Source organism: Prunus avium, chromosome 6, assembly GCF_965620075.1.
Source record: "Prunus avium chromosome 6, drPruAviu1.hap1.1, whole genome shotgun sequence".
NCBI classification, from domain to species: Eukaryota; Viridiplantae; Streptophyta; class Magnoliopsida; order Rosales; family Rosaceae; genus Prunus; species Prunus avium.
Window position 1 is genome coordinate 563,218 of NC_142289.1, and position 16,507 is coordinate 579,724.

Genomic DNA, 16,507 nt, shown 5'->3' on the forward strand with positions numbered 1-16,507 from the left:
AAGTGGAGAAGAAGACTTCCACCATTGATGATCTTGAAGCTTTCATCATTTTCTGAAAATCTGTAAACTCTTTCTAATTTCATTTTGAATTTGTGTTTGAAATGATTATGAGGAACTAAACTCCATAGCTAGGGCTTAGGTTGAAGCCCTAAACATGATTACCTTTTTGTTTTGATGCTTGAGTTTATGAATTTCTAGATATTGTTGATGAATTCCAATTCACCAAATTAATCTATCCTTGATGTATGTTCTTCTTTGATTGATCACCTTTGAAAGCATGCTTCTTGAGATTGTTGGGATTATGTGTATCCTCATGTTATCCTAAGCAATAAATGGATGAAGTAAGAATCATCCATGTGAATTGGTTTCTTGAATACCTAATGTAAACACCATGCTATTAGGATTCTTGTGATGTTCATATTCTCTTTGAACTTAATGGGTTCTCCTTGTAATTGAATCGAAGTACGAACCATACCTAGGTTCGGTTATGAGGAGGGCACAAGTATTGTAGCACGAACCATGCACTTTACGTATATTAGAGAGAATCAATGCGTCTTGAGCCACGACCCATGGTCTTGATTGCGAACATCTTCATCAACATGTTTAGAGTTCATTACTTGAGTATTCATGAACTTGGGTAGAATTGTTTAGGGTGGATTCCGAAACCCTAGTGTTTGTTACATTTTGATTTCACATCTTGATAATTCATCTCCGCCATTCTCATTTAATTTCAAAGTCCATTTACTTTCATGCAATAGAAATAGGTTACTTCAAACAAATCAAACCCCCCCCCCCCCCCAATGTGTGTGTGAGTTGCGTGTTTGGCACGTTACGTGTCTTTGTTACTAAATTCTATCTGTTTCCGTAATTGTTTTGGACTTTTGGTTCGCGCTGTGTTCTTCCATTTTCTGTGCTGAATCCAACCGTATAAAGAACGTGAATTTTGGATGTACGGTTGGAAAGTTATAGGCAAAACACTGGATAGAGGTCGAAACTGGAAAAACAGAGAAAACGACTCTGCCCAAGAACGACCGGTCGCTAGTGTCTCACGACCGGTCTCTCAGCACACAATTCTGAAGTTTCGACTCTGTACTAAAACGACCGGTCGCTTTTACCTCACGACCGGTCGCCAGACAAAAAACGACCGGTCGCTCTTAACAAACGACCGGTCGCTGGTCACTGTTCACAGCACAATTCTTTTTTGTTTTGTTTTGTTTGTTTCTTTTATATTCCTTTTTAGTTTCAAATTTTCATTTGTGCATTGTGGTGTGTTAGTTAAGTGTTCTTTTTGTACTCGAATTAGAACTTATAAACAACCGACAAGTTCTTCGTGGGATCGACCCCGTACTTATACAATCTATACTTCGATAGATTCGTGCACTTGCGGGTATTTTTAATTGGTTGTTTGCACATTAAATTGTGTCCTTTTAGGAATGCAACAATTTTTGGCGCCGTTGCCGGGGAACTGGCACGGTTGCTTATATGTTTTGTTTGAGTATATTTAGAGTACTTAATTTTATTTTCATTTTTTTTCTTTGTTTGTCATTTCATTTTATTTGAGTTTGTTTTTGTTTTCTTCTTATTGCAGGAACATTTTGCTTATGTCCCTTCTGAATTTGGATATTTCATTAGATAGCACTGTAGAAGATATCCAAGCTCAAGCTTTGAGAGAAAGGAACATCCAACTAGCTGTGTCTACTCCATTGCCTTTTTCACTCTCGCCATTTTCATCATCACCAAGCTCACCAAAAGTCGAGTCACCTCCACCTTCACCAATGGCGGCAGCAGCTGCAAATGCGGAACTTACTATGCAAGAATACTCTTCACCGCCAACAACTGGACAACCATCTTGCATAGTATATCCCGCAAGCACTTTGGAAAACTTTGAGTTGAGATCGGGCATGATACACATATTGCCTAAGTTCTTGGGAAATCCTGGAGAAAATCCCAATGCACATATCCTAGACTTCGAGGAAGTGTGTTCCACAATAAAGATTGAAGGCATGAGTAGTGATGAGATAAGAATGAGACTTTTCTCATTTAGTTTGAAGGATACAGCAAAGGAATGGCTTCACTATCTACCTCCAAATTCCATCACAGCATTGGTTGTTTGCACATTAAATTGTGTCCTTTTAGGAATGCAACAGCTCCACCCTTCGATTTAACCGGTGATGGCCCCCATACATCCGTGTGAATATAATCTAGTACACCCATGCTTTCTTCCTCTTTGTTTCGCTGCTTGAAAGCTATTTTTGATTGCTTTCCCATGGTACAAAATCTGCAGAACTCAAGCTTGCAACTTTGAACACCTTTCAACAACTTTCTGTTGTGTAGTTCCTGCATGCCCCTCTCACTCATGTGCCCTAGCCTCAAATGCCAAAGCTGAGTTTCATCTTCCGAGTCCTTGCTTGTAGATACAGCTGCTCCACCTATGATTGTTGTACCACACAACCTATATAGACAGTTAGGTTGTATCTCTCCCTTCATAATCACAAGTGAACCTTTTGAGACTATGAGTTTCCCTCCATTTGCTTTGAATGAATAACCATTCTTATCAAGAGTTCCAAGGGAAATGAGATTCTTACGCAACTTTGGAATGTGCCTTACCATTCCAAGCGTCCTAACAGCCCCATCATGCATCTTTACCTTGATTGTACCGGTTCCTTTGACTCTACACATTGAGCCATCCCCCATCATCACTTCACTGCTATCTTCTTTCTCATACGTGTCAAACCACTCCTTGTTTGAGCACATATGATATGAGCATCCGGAATCCAAAATCCAATCGGAAGAGGAACACCTTGAAGAATTAGCCAATGCATTTGTTTTAACATTGCTATTAACACACAAAAGCTCACCATCACTTTCCGTGACATCCTCCGCTGTGTTTGCTGCATTCTTCCCTTTGTTCTTCTTCTCCTTCCATATGGGGCAATTCTTTTTCCAATGCTCCTTTGACCCACACTCGAAACAACCATCTTTCGCCTTGGATTTGGACCTTCCTTTATTGCCTTTCTTGCCTTCACGCCTCTTTGATCGACCTCTCTCTCCGGTCTTTGCAACTAGACTTTCGCCTTAAGAGTTTTCTCCCGAACGTTGAGTCATCCTATGGTGTGTCATGATGTCTTGCACCACAGGCTCAAAATCAAGAGTAACCTTTCCGAACATAAGAGTGGTTCGGAAGTGTTTATAGGACGAAGGTAAGGATGTCAACAACATGAGAGCCTTATCCTCCGGACTATAATTCACATCCATTCTCTGCAAGTCAGCAACACATCTATTGAAACTACTTAGATGTTCCATTAGATTTCCTCCCTCCTCCATCTTAAGATTCAGGAGCTCTTCCTTGAGGAAAAGTTTGTTGGACAAAGATTTCCCTGCAAACATCTCTTCGAGCTTCTCCCATGTTTGCTTCGCTGTGTCCTTTATCACGTTGATGAGCACCTCATCGGAGAGATAGTTTTCGATAGCTCCTCTGGCTAACTCGTCAAGAACTCCCCACTCATCATCCGTCATGCTTGCTGGCTTCTTCTCCTTGCCAACCAACACAACATGGAGTTGTTGTTGTGTAAGAGCTGACTTCATCCTTCGTTGCCAAAGAGTGAAGTTCTCCTTCCCTGTGAAAGGCTTTAACTCCACCTTCATGCTTGCTACTTGTGGTTGCTTCATATGCTGTGAACTGCTACCACTCTCAGCTTCCATGTCACTTGCCATCTTCAACACACTAGCACTCCAAGAGAAGAACTAGCTCCAGCTGCCAAACACAGCTCTGATACCACTTGTTGTGAATTAAAGACTAACTCACTGCCCTTTTAAGATCTTGTTGTTGATGGACTTTAGACAAAGAACTCAATGATGGATGAGTCTTACACACACACACAGAAATTAACCAAGCACAAATGACACAAGTGTTTATAGAGGTTCAGCAAATTGCCTACATCCTCTTTGGTGATCACCTTGAGAAATTTCACTAATGAAGATAGGTTACAATTTTGGTTTACAAAGGAAAACCCCCTTAGAACACTACCCTCACAATCTGTTTCTCTCACACCCTTGCTCAACACCTTGATACACTTAGAGAACTCTCTTGCTCTCACACTTGGCTTTTCTGAAACTCTCACAGAACACTAATTGTTTCCAGCTTTTGCCACTACATATGTTCAACATGCTTTCTCCCTTGTGTTATCTTACTTCATTCCATTACCTACACAAGCCAATGGACAAGAGATAGGATATCTGATTGTCCTCCACGTTCTTTCCTTTTAGTCACCACTTAGACTAAGGGTCAGATCAGGTAGGTAATACAATCTCACTCAGCCACCTCCATTAAACCAGAAAATGGAGAGGAGATTATTCAAAAACAAGATAACCAATTAGCCATGAGTGCTCTCCCAACTATCCAGCAAGTAGTCAACCTTCATTTACCTCAGAAGTGACCCATTAAGCACCTGCAAACTTGTGGAAAGCGATAGCCATTGAAAAGACAGTTGAAAATACGTAAGCAAAACATCACAGCACGACTGGAGCGACCGGTCGTCAGGAATGGGCGACCGGTCGCCAGAAGTTTTTCCTACAGACGTCGAATCTGCTTCTAAGCGACCGGTCGCAAATGTCAAGCGACCGGTCGCTCGTCGACTTCTTACGAGACTTTGAATCTGCTTCAAAACGACCGGTCGCAAATGTCCAGCGACCGGTCGCTTTTAGGCAGATTCAAAATCATCCTTTGAGCGCCAAAAAACTTTGTATCCTTTTAGGTGAGCCATTTTTCCAACAAATAGGACTGTGAACTACAATTGGAAACAACATTTTCTGGACTGTTAGACATGGGTTGATCAGAAGATTTAGATGAGAGGAGAGACATGTCAGAATCATTTGACAATGTTGAAGAGACTGGAAGAGAGCATGTGAAGCTGCTGATGGAGAATCCATAGAGGATTCTGAAAAGTACTTCGAACTAGTGCTCGATTCAGAAGATATGGAATCCGGTGATAGATATAGAGGTGAAGAAGAAGAGGACGATGAAGATGAAGAGGATGCTGATGAATTATTTTTAGCTGTGTGAACTAACATCATACAATCAGACAAAACAGACCCTCTTGCATCCCTTTCCATGATGGCCTCACAATTCTTACCAATCCAAACATATATGGCAGACGGCATATGAACAATAAATGCACCTCTAGAATCCATAGCAGAAGGTGATGGATCATTCAACATTTTTGGGACAAGATGCAAAGGATCATACGGTGAATGTGGGGCAATTCTGTACATCCTCAATAGTGAACTCGGGCTAAGAGGAAAAGCATAGACCCTCTTTTGGCACTGTAACAACTGACAAGCAAAACCCATATTCGGGTCAGCAATGCCTCTTGCTGCTTCCACATACTGAAATGCATCATCAAAACTCTGTCCTTCTCTCCACATAAGATACGCAATCACCAATGAGGTGGACCGAGATACCCCTTGACAACAATGAACAAAAACTCTTCCACCTTGTTCCCTAACATCTTCAAAGTAATCAAAAACATCATATAAGATACTAGTACGTCCTCGGTCGGACTGTCCTGCAACCATAGAGTTCTATACACAAAACCCTGAACCCTAGGCGGCTCTAGGCGGCCTAGGCGGCCCTAGGCGGCTCTAGGCGTCATAGGTAGCTCTAGGAGGGTCTGGGCGGGCAGTTTGCCGTTGAGGCGTGGATGAAGGGCGGTTGAAGCGCGCAAGATCCGCTGCTTGTTAGGAAGAAAGACGGAGAGAGAGAGAGATCGAGATAGAGAGAGGAAGGAGAAGGCGATACCTGACCTAATTTTTATATTTGAAACGTATAGCCGCACGGCTATACTATTAATTTGAAAAAAAAATGAAAAAAAACACGGAGTATAAAGGCGCGGCCATACTATTTTTATATATTATAGGGTTATTCGTAGCAATGGTCCCTCAACTATACTCGTAGTTACACTTTGGTCCATCAATTCAATTATTAGTTGCGGGGGTCACTCAACTAGGTGCTATGTTGCACCAGTAGTCCCTCCGTCAAACTCTGTTAAATTTTCTGTCAAAACTGAGGGTAAGTTTGGAAATTCATCCACAACCCCTCCTTCTCCTCCACAACAATCCCTTTCTCTCTCTCTTTCTCTCTCTGAGCGAACTTAAAATTTGCAACCCCATTGGTGTAGAACAAAAGAAACCCTCTGCACGCCTAGCGGCTAGGCGGGCTAAATTCACGATTAGCAGTTGTGGAAGCAACTGTGTGAGCCCACCATCTGAGATTGTCTTTCATGTCAATTTCATTGCCCAACGCAGGAAACCTCCAATTCATCAATGGCTTCTCTCTCTTTCTTTGATCCCTCACCTTCCAAGCTTCAGAAAGGTAAGACCTTGGAATTGTAGACTCGTCAAAGACCTCATCTTGGCCGTCCTTCTTCCCCAATCTTTGCAGCCCAGGAATGATCGAAGCCAAGTTTGAATCTTCTTTGTCTTCCTCTAAGAAAACAAAACCAAGATCCATAAACCCATTTAGCTCTTCAAATTCAAGGTCTGTCAAGCTCTTGCTCTCACCCTTCTTCTTCTTCCTCCTCCGTCTCGTAATCTTCTTTGGCGACTCTTCGACATGTCTCTGTATTGGGGTTTCAACTTCTGTGGCTTCCTTGCCAGAGAGAATGGTGAAGAGCTTTGGTCTGTGGAGGACTGAGTCTGGTGAGGGAGTGGAGCTGAAGTTGAAGCTTGTTTTGGAGCTCAATTTGTCGCTCATGGACCTGGTACGGAGGAGGGTCGGGATGCGTAAAAGCTCTGGTTTTTATGGTTCTTCTTCAATTTCAAGAACCGGGTCTGCTTCAATCCTTGATGGGTTTGATGAATTTGGTTGCTTTTCGAAGATTCCGAGCTGAAACCAGTAAGAATCATATAGCTCCATTACTTCGTCTGCTTCCATCAATGGCGTCGTGGCAGCTAAAGAAATTGAGAACAATTTTCGTTTGCGTTTGTGGTGCAAGTATTTGCCGTGGATGGCTTTATAGATGCTTACACCTTCCTAAAAACGAATAGAAAAATCAAAATATAAAAACAGAGAAATTGATGGATGTTTATGGTTGATGGTTTACAGTGAGTGCTGGGTTGGGGTGGGAGGAAGGATTGGGTGGCGAGTTTGGTACAAGGGAGGAGAAGCAATTGAGTTGTCTTTCTCTTTTCTTTTTTCTGCCCAGATTTTGGTACAAGAGAGGAGAAGCAAGGATTGGGTTGCGACAATGGAGGGTTGTGGATGAATTTCCGAATTTACCCTCATTTTTGACAGAAAATTTAACAGAGTTTGACGGAGGGACTACTGGTGCAACATAGCACCTAGTTGAGTGACCCCCGCAACTAATAATTGAATTGATGGACCAAAGTGTAACTACGGGTATAGTTGAGGGACCATTGCTGCGAATAACTCTATATTATATTTAAACAGTATAGCCGCCCGGCTATACTATAAATTGGAATAAAATTTTTAAAAAATGGATTATCGCCGCCCGGCTATGCTATTAATTTCAGGGAAAAAAAATTAAAAAATGGAGTATAATTGCTCGGCTGTACTCTTTTGATATGGGTTAGCAAAAAGAGGGCAAATGCCATGGATACTGTAAAAAAAAAAATTATAAAAAAAAATTTAAAAAAAAAGCCATGTGTGTGGTGGTGGTGGTGGTGGTGGTGATGGTAATTTCAACCCTCGGTAGTCAGTATAGATATGCAATTATAAAGATCAATTAATTTGATGTTGCTCGAGAATTGCCGTTCCCAAGGGATGACATCATTGCTTTTTTAAGTGAAAAGACATCATTGTTTTTTTAAGTGAAAAGACATCATTGCTTTTTTAAGAGAGAAGAAGAAAGTAGAAGAATCTGATCTTTTTGTATTAATTTGAAGTCCAATACATACCCAATCCAATTCATTCAGCCAATTAATATTGTAAAACAAAGGATACATCATCCATATTCAAAAACAAACATTCCAAAACAAGCTTCAAAATGTCAACTTGAAATGTTGCTTAAGGAAACACATTCGTCATAACTGCATTTGATTGCAACGATGCCTTTCAACAATTTCAAACCCTAACAAGGAAATTAAACAAAAATGCTCTTCATCATAAATTCTTATAGAATATCAAGTGCAATATTTGAATATATAGAATGGTAATTTATCACGTTATAAAAAATTAATAAACACAAACCTTATCCTTATCGAGAGGAACCACAGTCTCTTCAAGTGAATGAACATCCCTAACATTGAAGTTTTTAAGCAGAGCAATACTTGAAATGACAGACATAGGCTTCACTTCCATTTCATCCGTTATCATGTAAGTCACAACCTCTCTCACAAACCCACCTCCCTTGCCGCCTGCTGCAATTGTCGGCCGAGCAATATAAGTCGTGGGTTTAGAAATGAAGTTATGGCACTTTGGACAAATAGCCTTTGGGTCTTCGACCACATAGCATATCTTGCCGCCATAGTAGGAGAAGCTTGACAGCTGACATGACCGACACGTGTACAATGGTTTATTGTTTGATTCATCGTCGGTCAATGCAGGAAGGAGTTAATGGGTGCCACCAATTGGCATTTGCAGCTTCTTAGGTTTTAGAAGAACATCCTTGTTGAGGTTAGGTTGTGAGTATATGTTGTTTAGGTTTTCTAAGCTACCGTAGAGTTTGCCTAAACAACCAACCATGCGTTTCCTAGAGAGAAGCCTGATCACAGTGACGAAGGGTAGAGGCAGAAGGGTGAAGAGAAAGTCAACAAAAGTCTTTGCCAGCTTCGGCGGAGAGAACTTTTTTATGCTTTCTGTCGATGAGGAGCTTCAAACTAACTAGCAGAGATTGATTTGGTTGGGTTTGGATTTGGAGGGGGCCATTGAGGAAGAGTGAGTGAGATGGAGGACATGTGTGGCGCAACCATATATATATATATATATATATAGAATTAAACAAGATTATTAAGGACCTATTCATTTTGGGGGAAATCTTCTACTTTTTTGGGATAGATTATTCAATTATCTTTATGAGATAACCTAGCATGACATTTCATATATACTAGCAAAAAAGCCCGCGCGATGCTGTGGGTTTTGAAATTACGTAGAAAAAATAAGATTGTTTATATAAACAATGAGATTTAACTTGTAGCATTATGCTTAACTAATGAAGTATAAGTGGCAAAAAAGGAAGTAATAACATATTTTACAGGCTACTTGTTATGTTAAAATAGTAGACATGTATGTATATACATTGAGATGTTAATAGTGGGAAGCAGCTATCAAAACAACAAAATTTGGATAGTTTTGAGCAACATGTTGTTTAATTGGTTGGGCTTTGTTTTGCAATTTCTTCATGACTTTTCTTCTCTTTGATGGAGGTCTTGACTCTGTTATAAAAAAAAAGGGGGAAATAGCAAGTGTTAATGTTGATGAATGGGGAAAATTGAGTTAGGACAATAATCATAAACATCTAATTATGTATGAACATGAATAATATAATTTAACAATTTAATAAGAAAGTTATAAATGGTTTTCCAATCAAAGAAACACAAAGTAACAAAATTAAATAAGAAATCAATGTTTTTCTTTTCTTTTAAGATATGAATAATTGAATATTATGTATGTAATATGTATTTTAATGAGATGAGTGAATTGTAAAAGAGAGGATACAAACTTTAATATTGGAGTAAGAGAACTAATGAGTAAGTTGTAGATGGTTTTCCAATTGAAGTAACACAAAGTAAACATATTTTAAATTATGTGTTTATCTAAAGGAAAAGTTGAAAAGAGGTAAAATAATTATGGTTTGATGTATTGAAGAAAAATTGAAGAAAATGATGTAAATATAATCCTTAAGGTTTTAATTCTTTTATGTGTTAGGTACATATGACTAAAATGTCTTTTGCCCTTATTTCAAGTTAAAATTACTTAAGGGTTTGACATTTCTGCCGAAAAACAGGCAGAGTCTCCCCTAAAAAATGAATATTTCCTAAAAAAATTCACCTGTAAATATAACAATTTAATAGTATTTCCAAATGTTCAGTTACAAAAATGATGATTTTGTCAAATTCAACACAATTAGTCATATGTACCCAATATTAAAACAAAGCAACCCAATATGTGCCTAATCTTATAATACCTTAATTCAAAGTGACCCAATATTAAAACAAAGCATCAATCAGAATATCACAAAAATGATGATTTTGTCAAATTCAACACAATTTGTTACAATTTAATATATAAAGATTGAGTGAGGAATGAAGATATGAATCAAATATTATGCATGTAATATGTATTTAAATGATATGAGTGAACTGTAAAAGAGAGAATACAAACTCTAATCTCGGGGTAGGAGAACTGGTTGCCAAACTGTCTTCGCTTGTTTTCTTCTTTAAGCCAATGATTGGTAACTTAGAATCTGATACAATTTCCTCCATGCTTTTTGTAGCAACAATTTGTTCAGATTTGTTTTTGGTTCGAACATGACTCAGAGAAATGCTAAATGGAAGAAAAAGAAATATATTGGTAAATGTTAGAAAATGCATAAATATTGATATAAAGGAGTTAATTATTATATAAATTCTAACCTTTTTGGTTTTTTTGATGGGCGAAAGGTAAAGAGAGCTCTTTTGACAGCGTCTTTAAATTTTTTTTTTGAAATTGGGGTAGCCTCTGTCATAGAAGTATCAGTTGAGCTTGTGGAAGATGCACTTGGAATTTGCTTTGAGAGAAGCGGGGTAATGGGTGGAACCAGGGTAGCAATGTTTTCTTTGCCATGTGTAGACAAACTTTTGTCAGATGATTGCGATGTTGGTTCAAGAAGTGGCGTTGTGTCGTCGAAGATTGCTTGAATGAGTAGATCATTTTTGTTGGAATCACTTCTCATGCTCCCAAATCGAAGTTGAAAATTTTAAATTGTCCTCTTGTTTGCAGAATTGCATCTGGCAATTGTTGTTGGTCAGTAAAGCCTCTTTGAACAACCAATTCATTGCAAGAAATTTTAAACAATTGTTCTGCTGGTCTTCCAATTATGATTGCATTGGTTTCGTCAGTTGAATTTTCAAGCAATAAGCTCACTTTGAACCTGTATATAAAATTTATGTAATGTTTTAATAATTTAAAGTAATTGTGTTTAAACTTTATGTAAAAATAAAATGAAACTAATTGTTGAGATTTGTATTACCAAGGGAGAGGAATTTGATTATTGTGTTTTGGACACAAAAGTTCATCATGGTGGGCAGCAGTTCTAAGTTGTTTAAAGCAAAATGGGCATGCTTTATACCACCAGCCTTTACGTGTGTCAAAACGCGTAATAGCTGCTCTACATAAAATGGGAGTGTCCTAAAACATATTTAAAGAAATTTGTTATTATAGTAAAAACAATTATAAAATATATAGTGATAAGAAAAGAATAAAGTGAAATTTAGTTTTAATAATTTGTAAAGTTGTATGTTATAATACGAATAATAAAGAGATTAAAGAAAGAAGTTAGTGTATTTACCTTATGTGTATCTGGGTCAAGAACATTTAACTCTTGGACAGATAGCTTTTTAGCAACTTCTAAATGTTGAGGTGTCATTAGTTGAGTGGCAGAAGAAGGCATCATTTTTATGGCATGTGTAGAGTCATTATAGCTGTGGTTTTTGTTATTTTTATATAATAAAAAAGAGGTGTTAATTTAGGGAAATGGGGAAACAAAGTATATGTTAAAACAAAAATGATAAAAATTCATACATCATTTTGTAGGCTGCCAATTCTTATATATCTGGATTGATAAAAATTAATGCTGAGACACTACTGTTGAGAACAGTTTTCCCCTACATGTTGATAAATAATAAATTAGATTTGTTTTTATTTGAGATGAAGTGTAAATAATATTAAAAAAAGTGAAAATAAATTGGATACCTTGAAATTGTTTAACTTTCAGGCTTGTAAAAGCTGCAAATATTGGCGATGTCAATTGTTGTAAAGCCTGGGAATCAAAAGTCTTTGTAGTATCTCCTCACAGGGTTATTCTAACATCTTCTTTTTTGAATGATTAGATGTGGAGAAAAAAATATTTTAGAAAGATACATAATGGTTTGAAATTTTAATTATAAACATTTTGTGAATATTTGTACCTGATATTTTCAATGCAGACTTCACATTTATTCTCAAGCCTCTCATTGCCGACCATTTTTTGGTCCAATGGTTGTATTCCAGTAATGTGTCCAAAAAATCTTGCAATTTGATAAAGAAATATTATAAGGATATTAAAATGTGTACATTTTTTTGATAAATACTTATTATATATAGATGTATAGTTTTTAATAATATATAGAGTATTACCTGTTAGTATGTTAGTTTTGTCTATGCGAGTGGACAATTTAGTATAATCGACCAGATAAAATCGATGCCGTGGAATGTGTGGGTGAATGGTTGGCAGTTCTTTGAAAGTTGTTCTCGCATTGAAGAACAATTGTGCAACATGTGGTACAACTTTGTGTGATGATTTGTTGCGACCAGTGTGGAAATGTGTTATTTTATAAATGCAACCAGCTTTTATTTTTGGAGCTACGAAATCATAGTTGATCTCTTTGACGCTAGCTTGTATTGCATCTGTCTACATAATTGACAAAAGAGGAAGAGAAAAATTAATAAGGGGGAAATTATATTTAAAAGCAAGGAAATACAAATATATGATAATAGATAATAGAAAATGCATTAGACAAATTTAACTATGTTGCGTTTAATTTTCTTTAAGTGATGTTATTATAATTAAATTGAAATAATATAAAAAAGAGTTTTTCTTACCATTTGGTCAACCAGTATACACTGAAGGCCGCTGAATTGGTCATTAGATCCAATAAGTTTTGGTCGCCACATTCTACAGATACGTACTTTTGAGATTCTTGTTAAATTGGAAAGGTTGCAAATCACGGATATAAGTGAAACTCATTGTACTTTAAATCTGCAAATAAAATATATTTTTTGTTAGCATAAAAATGTATGTATATATTTATTAAAAGTAATTGGGAAAAATATAAAAATGTTTAATTATGGATATATCAAAATTGGAACCTCATTGTAAATTTTGAGGAACATCTTTATGCTAAAATATGATATTGGTTTGAATATATTAGGTTCTTATTTTATTCTTCTCCATAAGGAGGTATATATAAGAGTTCACATGAGTGCTCTACAAGGAATTAGATCTAGTAAATGATTAGGAAAATATCTCCTAATTATACAATGATTTGACAACTATATAAAATAGGAAAGTAAATCCCTTAATTAACCAAGGAAATAAATCTATAAAATAGGAAAGCAAATCCCTTAATTAATCAAGAAAATAAATCTCCTTGATTAATTAGGAGACTCACTTCAACACTTTATACACTATGTTTTTAGTGTAATTATTTAGCGCTTTTTTATTATTTTCTATTATGATTGAGAAAGATATAGTCCAACTTGTTTCAATGATTGGCCTTGACTTTTATTTATTGTCATTGCATAACACGGTCTAATTGGGAATTGATTATCTTTGATTATAAGATGAGAAAAGTAAAGAGGGTTAAAATAGTATGTATATACTAATGTGAAGCGTTGCTGGTATATGTAGTTGAAACATTTGGTTGAAAATTTGTAATCAATTAAGGCCATCAAATTAAGAAATGAAGCAATAAAATGTTTTATAAAAACATTAGGAAAAAAAACCATTTAAAAAAGGGGAAAAAAACCTTAACATTGAAGCATATTCAATGGTTATTTATTAGAACAGTAAATATTAGCTCTATATAACTTCTATGCGAGGACAGCTGCTGAGAAAGAGATATAAAATGCTATGAAATGATTAAAATCAATCGAGTAAAATAACTAATTATGTTGAATTTGAATAGGCAACACATTGAAGGCATTTTCATATTGCCAAAATGATGACATCACAAAAATGTTTATACTCTTGTTTTTTCGTGTATCCAAGTTATAAAATAAAAAATAAATAAAAAGGGTCAAACTATATCTGGATATCAATTTGCAAAAGTGAAAACAACTATAATAATAAGAATAACACATTTAGAATCTAATATTGCAAAAAAAAAACAAAAAAAAAAATTGTAATGTAGACTAAACAATTAATTGAATTTTGACATATTAAGATATGTGGGTTAACACGTCCTATTCTATTTTTTATAAAACTTTTTGTCTAGCAGTAAAATACTATTTTATAAGGGCTGGAATTAAAAAAATAAAATAAAACATAGATACTATTTATATAGTGTTTGACAAAACAAAAAGGAGAATAGCATGAATTAAATAAATAAGCATTAAGAATAAATGAATGACATTTGTAATAAGAAACTAACATAAGCAAATAATGAACTATTTAAATGTGGAAGATTAAGAAAAAGGGTTTTTTCTAAAATAAACGATTTTATAGGCATATATGCAAACTTGATGTTAAATGTGTATTATTCTAGAACTAATATTTGTTAACAAAGAGGTATATCATTGTGTAATTCATATATGTTGAGTAAATGTTAATATTTGATAGTATATAGTAAAATTTATTATGACATATAGATAAAGAAAAAAAAGAAGCCCACTTGTGAACCTTTTGTTATTATCTTAAATTATAATTAACAAAAGTGGGATTCTCTTTTGTTTTAACAATTGTTTAAAAAGGATTAAAAGGGAAAAATAAAAACCCAAAAAAATGGTTATCAAGAATTAGTCATTTGTCCATAAAGATTTCCAAAAAGTAAATTTGTTTTGTATTTTTTGTAAATGAATAAGTTGTTTCAAATTGTATAAAAGGTTTTCAAACTTCTAACTAATATTTATGTTGTGGTCTTCTCTTTCTCTCTCTTTTATACACAATAATCTCTTTTTCTTTTATACACAATACAAAAATGGGTTTACAAAGTATGTAAAATAAGAATACAAATTTGGTTTTGTCCGTTAATACAAAAGTTTAGTCAAAAGCAATTGTTAAGGTTTAGAGTTTAGGTTTTTAAGAAGGAATTCTTAATTATTAGCAAAAACAACTCAAACTGAAATTAAAATTTGTAAAAAATTAATTCACTCACTTAACACATATACATGTATATCTTAATTTAAATAAAACTGTTTAATACTATTTCAATATGATTGAATCCATGAAAGCAATATAATTAACAGATAATTTACTAAAATATGGGATATAAAAACTTGAAAATATATTATTCAAAATGAAACAATTTTCGTTCATAGTTTTCAATCCAAATAATCAAATTGATAAAGCAAAAGTATTTAACTTTATACATCAATTAAAATCTATAGATAAAATTTAAGTAATTCGAAACATTAGCAATTTAGTAATTACAATAATATAAGTTGTTCTTAAAGATGTATCATTTAAAGCTATCATTAAAAGTAACAAATAAATCAATTTGGGCAAGAAAACCATCATCTCCTCTTCCATCTTTCTTCTTCTCCTTCTTTTCCTTCTTCTCCTTCTTGCCTTACACTCAAAACTTGTAAGCTTTAACCATGTGGAAAACAATCAAAATACTCAAACTCTAATCAATTTCTTAGGAAAAAAAAAAAGGAAATAATTAAATAGATGAAGAACTTGTACATAAATTGGTATAATGGGGAGAAACAAAAACATAAAATAATACATACATATGTATATGTGTGTGTGTATCTACATACATGCATACATATATACTATAAAGAAAGTACATACTTAGATATTGTTTTATATCACTACATCATGATTAGAAAGCAGCGATAGCAATTTTTATTTGATCAAAATATATTTGTAGAAAGACACAACTGTAGAAGAATAAAAAATATAATATAATATAACAATTATAGATATCTATTATTTTATCGGACAACCAACTTTGTTACATAATGATTAAACAGTATATATATACTAATATAAAGCCTTGTTAAACCGATATGTATAATTGAGACATTTAACTCAAAATTTATAATCAACCAAACTCACCGGATTAATGATTGACATAAAATGTTCGATGAGAACATCAAGGGCAAAACATTTAAAAGAGAGGAAAAAATTTAGCATCAAAGCATATTCAACTTGTATCAATCAACAGAATAAATATTACTTCTAAATAACTTGTATGCAAGCACAATCGATGAAAATAAAATATAAAATCTTACAAAATGATTAAAATCAATTGACTAAGATGACTAATAATGTTTAATTTAAAAAAGCAATGAATTGGAGGAGTTTTTATACCTCGAAAATGACAGCAGAATCAAAATGTCTAGTCCCTTGCCTTTTGGTGTATCCAAGCTGTGAAATAAAGAAATGATTGAATTATATTAGGATCGAATGTCCAGTCTATTGTCCAGTTCAACAAAAACTTAACAATTGTAAAAGATCTTGGTCTTATCTTTGTAAAACACAACAGTTGGTTAATTTGTATAACTATTATACTTGATTCGCACCTCTAAGGTATTAGTTTGCATTCTTTTTCTTTGTTTTCTATACAATTGGGAGGTTTCTAACCA

The 16,507-nt window shown here is 34.8% G+C and overlaps 1 protein-coding gene and 2 pseudogenes across 1 annotated transcript; all 3 read right to left on the reverse strand.

The window, feature by feature from the left end:
- Positions 1-6,199: 6,199 nt before the first annotated feature.
- LOC148293436 (uncharacterized) lies at positions 6,200-6,812 on the reverse strand. The gene has a single exon (XM_088255651.1). The coding sequence runs from the start codon at positions 6,749-6,751 to the stop codon at positions 6,200-6,202; it is 552 nt and encodes a 183-aa protein (XP_088111777.1). The 5' UTR covers positions 6,752-6,812.
- Positions 6,797-8,981, reverse strand: LOC148293437 (uncharacterized; annotated as a pseudogene).
- Positions 8,982-10,002: 1,021 nt separating this feature from the next.
- Positions 10,003-12,941, reverse strand: LOC148293438 (replication protein A 70 kDa DNA-binding subunit D-like; annotated as a pseudogene).
- Between the last annotated feature and the right edge of the window lie 3,566 nt (positions 12,942-16,507).